The sequence below is a fragment of the Podarcis liolepis genome, assembly GCF_965112155.1.
Source record: "Podarcis liolepis genome assembly, chromosome: 7".
Lineage (NCBI taxonomy): Eukaryota > Metazoa > Chordata > Lepidosauria > Squamata > Lacertidae > Podarcis > Podarcis liolepis.
Window position 1 is genome coordinate 65,227,589 of NC_139561.1, and position 7,824 is coordinate 65,235,412.

General features: G+C 43.6%; 1 protein-coding gene across 26 annotated transcripts in view; it reads left to right on the forward strand.

Moving 5' to 3' along the window:
* Positions 1-2,501: 2,501 nt before the first annotated feature.
* Positions 2,502-7,824, forward strand: part of SRRM1 (serine and arginine repetitive matrix 1) — a 26,165-nt gene continuing 20,842 nt past the window's right edge. For 11 of the 26 annotated variants that reach the window (XM_083511782.1, XM_083511759.1, XM_083511770.1 and 8 more), the window contains exons 1-2: positions 2,587-2,830; positions 7,664-7,753. In XM_083511782.1, the coding sequence (XP_083367908.1) occupies positions 2,810-2,830; positions 7,664-7,753 (111 nt within the window). In that variant the 5' untranslated portion in view covers positions 2,587-2,809. Of the gene's footprint in view, positions 2,831-7,663; positions 7,754-7,824 lie in introns of those variants that run through there. The other 15 variants (XM_083511764.1, XM_083511769.1, XM_083511772.1 and 12 more) reach the window with 6 other exon arrangements.

A 7,824-nucleotide genomic window follows, 5' to 3' on the forward strand; every position in this document is an offset into this window, starting at 1 on the left:
CCTGTGCTAAATGAACTTGCGCTTGCTGCTTGTTAGCTACTGTTGTAAACAAAATATCTGTCCTTTTTCCCTAATGGGGTATCTAAGAGCCCATATAGAGTCCTTAGATAGGTTCCCTATTGATAGGAGAAAATAACAGAGGCCAACCAGAGAATATTGAGAAGCAAAGCAGATAGTAAGCTTGATCTTTATTGATATATTGCAACAGGGTGCTCCCCTCACACACAGGAAAGGAGGAACCCAGAACAATGGTGCACAAGGCCTTATATAGACATTTTGAAATTGCCATCCTGTAGATCAAGACCACCCCAAGAAACATCATACATACATCACAGAAGGGGTGTAGCTCAAGACCACCACCCCAGATACATCATACCTACATCACAGAAAAGGCGGTCTAAAACAGAAATTTGAATGTTTTTCTCCTGTCGTTGTTTATCTCCTGTCTGGCAGGTTACTTGATTGGATACCCTGGGGAGCCTGGTCAGTCTTTTGTAATGATAAATACAGTCATACCTTGGGTTGAATGTGCTTCGGGATGCGCTTTTTCGAGTTGCGATCCACAGCAACCCGGAAGTAACGGAGTGTGTTACTTCCGGGTTTCGCCGCTTGTGCACGCGCAGACGCTCAAAATGACATCACGTGCATGCACAGAAGCGGCAAAAAGCGACGCGCGTGTGCACAGACATGCCGTCGCTGGTTACATTTGCTTCTAGATGCGAACAGGGCTCCGCAACAGATCCCGTTCACATCTAGAGGTACCACTGTAATTAGTTCCTGAGTCAGGTCACAGGCTCACCCTATTCAAACACAGACATACCCTTAAGACAGGATTTTTGATGGAAAAGACAATGGGGAGGCTTTTCCATTTTCCTTTGACCTTGCAGAGAAAACATTTGGTCAGTTTGGGAATCAAAAATGGTTCCAGGTCGGTCTTCCTGTGCTGATCTATGTACGTGTTTGGTTGGTACACTTATGAACATTTAACATATATCTAAGACCTCAAAATTCCTATCACACTACTAAGCCTCATTCAAGGTTTTATTGTTGACATATGAAATCACCAGACCACTGGCAATACCCAAAGAGGGAAGTGTGCAATCTCTCTCATGCACAACTTCTGAAACTGATAGCACCCTTCACCTTTCCAACAGGATATTCCTTATGAAAGCACCAAGATACCAGGGGTGTCCAAGTGTAGAGCAGTTGTCACCAGCAGCACCCCAGCACCCTCCAGATGTTTTGGACTGCAACTCCCATCAGCTGGCTGGCAGGCACTGCCCCCCCCCCCGGGAAACATACACTCAACTATACAGCTCCCTCTTGTGGAAATTTACAAATCCATGTTTCATTTCTTTATTATTCATACCTCCTTGTAGCCCGGTGATCATACAGCTACAGGCCACTCCAATCCCTACCAAGCCATGCATGGAATTCCAGAGGTCTTGGCCCTCAACCAGAGTCTGTGCTCCTTGGTAGAACTGAAGACGCAATGGAGGCTGTTGTACGTTTAAGAAATATGATTTATTCACATATTATTCACCTGAATCCAGATCTTACAGCACAGTCATTTCAAGAGGGTCTTGTTCCCCAAAGCAGTGTGGCACTGGCTTTTAAGGCATCTCCCCGTCTGCCTTCAGCAAGACAGCCAGCCAGCCAAGATAGCTTTTTTCAGCTATCTCCTAGCTTCAAGTAAACGGGAACATTTTCCTTTCACACCATGACCCCAACCTCTGCCATTGTCTCCCAAATCTCCTGCCTCTGTTCACACCTCAGGAGAGGACCGTCAATGGGCCTGTATTGTTTCTTAAGGCCCAGGAATTCCTCTGTAGCTTGTGTTTTCCCTTCATATCCCTAATAAATATCCCATTTATCGATTTATAGGGTTGGGAGGGGGCAAACAATGTTTAAAGCACATTTATACCATGCGTGAACAGTCCGGGCTTCCGCCACAGAACTCTGGGAACTGTAGTTCACCGTCTCGCAGCTCTACACTTTTGTCTCGCCCACCACTGGCATGTGGCCCATGGAAGGTTTCCTAGAAGGGAATGTGGCCCTTATCTGTAAAAAAAGGCTCCTCGCTCCCTTCACCCTTAAGGCAGGTCACGACATGGAAACACAATATTGAAAAGAGTGTTTTAAACAACTTATTTTGAAAGCGTAAGAGTTACATCCTCTTCTCTATCAAGACACGCGTACCTGTGAACATCACCCTTACGAAATACCTTGGGTGAAGGGATGTGGAACTAAACGGTGCGCGAGGGCTACACCTGGGCAACCCTAGCTCAAGCGGGACGTGCGCTCGACGACACCCGCGCATTCATGCTAAGCGAACGCAAGGCCGCAGCCTCTCGCAAAACGTGGCTGCAAACACGCAGGAGTCACGACGCTCCGCAGCGCCCTCTTCTGACCGCGGCAACCTTCCTCCGCCCCTTCCAGCAGAAGCGCTTGATTGGCTGAACTGCAACGACGCCACCCTCTCCCCTCCCTACGATTGGGTATGCCGGTTAAAACGAGAGGTGATCGTTGGCTGAGCTGCCCGTCTCTTTCTTTTTCCCTCGCTTTCCCCTCCCTCGGGCCCGCCTCTTTTTTCCCGAAGGCGTCACGGGACTCCGCCCGCCCGCCGCTTTCCCTCCCCTGATTCCCGCGCGAAGTGACGAGATCGGCGACGGCAAGGAGGATGATTCACTAAGCCAGAGGAGGTGGGGGCGAGGGGGCAGCGGAGAAGGACGGGCTCTCGCGCTTCTGCCGCGCGGTGCATGTCGGGAGACGGAGCAGCGCTCTCTGCGGCCAGGCAGGAGGAGTCAAGATGGACGCGGGATTCTTCCGCGTAAGTGCTGAGGCCGGGGTGAAAAGCAACGGCGGCGGGAGGGACGGGGAAGAGGCGGCGGCTGGAGGGAGGGCGGCGTAGGGGGTCGCCCGTGCCCTCCGTCCCCGGACCCCCGCCTGACGCGAGCCAGGCCGGCCCTTTCTCTTCCCCTCCCCGTGTGTGGAGCCGAGGCGGAGAAAATGGCGGCGGCGCGCGGCTCCTTTCCAGCGCGAGGCAGAAACGCGAAGGTGGGGGGCGAACGGAGGGGGGATTCTTCCTCCTCACGCGCTGGCCCCCCCTTTTTGTCCATTCGGTCTGCCTCTTTATTCCTCCTCATCCGCCCCCGAAGCCGTCGTTCTTCTCGTGGGTTTTCCTTTTTGTCTCCGCTGCCTCGAAGCCGTCGCCCGCCCACAGGAAGGAGGAAGCGAAGGGCCCCGAGGCGCCTGGGCCTCCCCGCACCTTTTAAATTAACTCATCCCACATGTACCCCAAAACTGCACCCTTAGGTTTAATTCTCGGTGGTGTTAATAATCGTCCCTTCCTCCATTAATAGCTTTGAGGACGAATCGTCCCTTTCATTCTGATACACACGGTTGGTCAATACGTTTCTGAAGCCTCAACATCCAACCTATTCCCTCGTTTACCTCCCTCATCTCCTTCCTCCCCGCTTTTGTTCGGTCGATTTTGGAGGGCTTTTTATGCACTTTTTATTTTTGTGGACTAGATAGAACTTGTTTTGTTAGACTCATAAATAGGAAGAGTTAAGATAGATATGGAAACCATTGCATACATTTAAGTACAGGATACGAATGTGTACATTTTTTGCTCTGGACTAGCGGTGCAGAACAAGCGGCTTTCCAGATGTTACTGGATTCCAGCTCCCACCGTTTCTGACTATTGACCATGCTGGCAGAGGTTGATGGGAGTTACAGTCTGATAACATTTGTAGGGCCACAAGTTCCTCATCCCTGCTCTCGAAATACATAAAAAAATTGTCCAGTAGCACCTTAGAGACCAAGTTTGTTCTTGGTATAAGCTTTCGTGTACATTCTTCAGATCTGAAGAAGTGTGCATGCACACGAAAGCTTATACCAAGAACAAACTTAGTTGGTCTCTAAGGTGCTACTGGACAATTTTTTTATAAATTTTGACTGCGTCAGACCAACACGGCTACCTACTTGAATCTAAATCCCTGCTCTGTAGTATCTGCTAATTCTTCTAGGAGTAGATGCTTCTTGTACACACATGTACATCTGCATACCTAATTTTCACAAGCTTATTGAAATACCGCGCATCTAAATGAGGATGGTGGAAATAGGGCCAAAAATTATGTGAAGTGAAAGGGATATCTGTGAATGTCCTGTGCAGAACTCAGTTAAGAGACACAAGCACGGTACTTTGGTAGTAACAAAACACTACTAACATATTTAGTCTGAGGAAATCCCTAATCTTGATTCGGGACCAAAATGCAAGTCCATTTTTTAAAATCCAAGTGATAATTCCACTGTGCAGCAGCAGCTGAGTTCCTTTTCTGTTATTCCTGTGTTGCAAGAGAACAGACAAAACACAAGTATACAAATGTGTGGGGTAAACTTTTTTGCTTTAGTTTGTCTTTTTGGTGAGCAGTGGAAGGTTTGTGCAATAAGCAGTTGTTTTCAGATTTGTGGAGAGTCTTCCAATATCAGGTTGATTGCAGTAGAGCCTTTGAATGTGAAACCACTTCCATGCAGTTGAATTTCAGGAACATATCAGTAGTGACTCATCTTATTATAGAAAAATTCCAATCACCTGAAGGCTCACTACCCTGAAATCTGATATGATGAAAAGGAGTATATAAACATTTCCAAAAAATGAAGAAATTTTATAAAAGTCCCCAGAAACTTTTGAAAACATTAGCCTTAGGGTAAAACAGCAGTCCTGTTACATAATGTAAGGTGACCAACCTGTAGTAAAGGCAGCATGAGTTTGTGGACAAACTGCACTGATGCCTGCTCCCTAGCTTGGTAAACTAGAGTAAAAAATGACCCTAAGGTACTGTTGTATACATTCTACAGTAAATTATAGAGGCTCTGATACTACAGCATCATAATGATTATTTTATTTATATCTTGCCTTTATTTCACAGAGTTCAAGGTGGCATGTGTTGCTCTGTTCATTTATCCTGACAACAACCCTGTGAGCTCAGCTTAGGCTGAGAGATGTCAGCCAGTGAATTTTATGGCTGAGTTGGAATTTTTTCCCAGTCCCTAGGCCGACACTATTCACTGACTTTCTTTGGACTTTTTGATATTCTTACACGGCCCTTAGATGGTGTTGGGGGAGGGAATCTTGTTCTCTACTAGTAAACTTTTTTGTTCTACTTTTTGAGGTGTTAAAGGCATTCTGGTGCTAGGTTTGAGGAGTCAGTCAGTTGTCTGATCAAATATTGTCATACTGACCAGATACTTGACCACTGATTCTTTGGCCATAATCAAATACAGTATTACATAACAGTGTTCTTGTTGTGTAAGTGGCAGTCGGTCTTTTAGTGCATCATGGGGTCATTTGATAGTGGTTACTTTCAAGTTCTACAGGAGTCACATATGCATGGACCTTGTTGCCAGGTAACTATTGCCCTGCAGCTGCATCCAGTCTTTTCCCTCACAAATAAGTCATAAAATATAGCCTCTCCTATGAAATAGATAAATAAATATATTTACACAGTATCTGGACTAGTGAGAGAGTATTTCATTCATAAAACAAAGGAATTGTGAATATGCTTGGGAACATTTCACCCTGGGCTTTTTAGAATACTTTTTCCTTTGAAAAGAAACTCCACACATAGAGTTCCAGACTTTTGGTTAACAAAAAGTGGAAATCATATCACAAGGAATCAGGAAAATAGCTCTTGCTTTCTAAAGAAAGCATGATAGTGGTAGAAACTTAGGAACACTTAGGGCTGGGGTGCCCATTAAGTTCTAAAAAATAACTTATGTGAACAGTACAGCTTGTATCTGTAAAGTCTTTGAGCAGGCACAAAATTCCTTTTTAAATGGAAAACACATTCCAAAAAGTCCCAGAAGGTGACATGTTTTTGAGCACATTTTGTGAATGAAAAGCTTCCTCACCAATCCAGCTTCTGTAAGCTTTTCCTATCATGTTTCATTAAGATTAAATATTTTGTTTGATAAAGAGATTCCTGGAAATTTTGGGAACCATATCTACTTGGTGTTGTGCCCAGTATCTTTTTTTTAATCCTTGGATTTTTCTGCTGCTGTAATTGATCTTCTGATTGGACAGGATGTTATGATCTGTTGTGTTTGGCAATTCAAGCAAGCCCAGAATGTTAAAAGGAAGGTCGAAGCACTCTTTTGATGATAGCTACACCTCCTAGCATTGCACAAAATATTTGCATGGTACCTAGATGGTCACTGGTAAACGATTAATCCTTATGTCCTAGTCTGAGATACGTTTTGCTAATCATAGAGCAACATACCAGAGCACCTGGTAATAGTAGTGGCTCTGTTCCAAGAGAGGGAATAATAAGCAGCCAGCTTTTATGTTATCTAACCACATTGTAATAAAACATCTACTCTCTGAATTAGAGTTTTTCAACAGTTACCTGTTCTGCATATAGCTTTTAAAGGCATGCATGCAAGTATTGTTAGCTTCTGTGGTCTGCAAAATAATTGGACTGTGGTTTGTAACCAGCTAAGTTTTGCTGAGTGTAGATTCATTGAAATTAACTGACCTAAGATTTCCATTAATTTAAATGGTTCTGAGTATGACCTAACATTGGATACAAAACTCAGTTTTTAACCCTCCCACCCACCAAACCATTGGGGTTGCTAAATCATAGCAGTTATTGGAAATATTTGTAAAGGCTGAACCGCTTCATACTCCATGTACATACTTGTTAGCATGTGGTCAGTTGTATTGTGGTTTTTCATCTCTTTCCTCATCCCCTTTAGGTTGTTTTTATTGCATTTTACTTACTGAGGGATCCTATTATAATGAATGGAAAAGTACCCAGTGCCAATTCTTTTTTTAAAATGTGGTATCAGTAAAATCTATTTTCTAATGTTTAACAAGGCATTTTGAAACGAACCATGAGTGAAGAGACCCATTGAAACCAGTGGACATGTACTAAAACTAAGAATAATACTGGATGTTTCCCCCTGTATCTTTGTACACTTTAAAGGGTGTATGTGATCCCAATAGGACATGGCTACTGTCAGAACATATGGTGCAAGAAAGATAAGGCCCAGTGATAATGGGATTTCTCTTTTTGGTCAGCTTTCTGTCATAGTGAATTGGTCCATTAACAGGTTTCTGAATTAGTCCATTAACAGGTTTCTCTTTTATTAGGAATGTGGCAAACTCTCCCATCTCCTGCTGCTGCTTCCATTTTCTATATATAAAATATCAGCATTGAACGATGTTAACCTTCTGAGTAATTCATATGAAGCTTGAATCCCCATTACTTGATAGCTCACCTGTCAAATCCTATTTATAGGATATATATAAGATAGTTTAAAAGCTAGTGATGTGAAATATTTTTAAGTTGCTTTCTAATGTTGGCTGGAAATTATGTGAGAGATTGCATGGCAGCTATACAGTTTTCTAAAGTTTGTGGCATGTAGGATTGCATGTGGAGATTGTAGAATTGTTGGGGCATTTTAAGGTTTAATGCCATTCTTCTGCTGTTGAGAATTGAGTCGTGGATGGTAATAAATCTTACAGCAAAGATGAGAAACCTGTGGCCCTCAATAACTTAGCATCGATAAATATCTTTGATTAGTTAAATTAGTTAACTGTATTTTATTAAATTAGTTAACTGTATTTAAAATTTACTCAGTTGTTTTATTCTTGCAGGGAACTAGCGCAGAACAGGACAACCGCTTCAGCAACAAACAGAAGAAGCTACTAAAGCAACTGAAATTTGCAGAATGTCTAGAAAAGAAAGTATGTTCAGTTTGTTGTATTTGGAGAGTGATATGGAATTCTAAAAAAAAAAACCTTAATAAATACAGAAG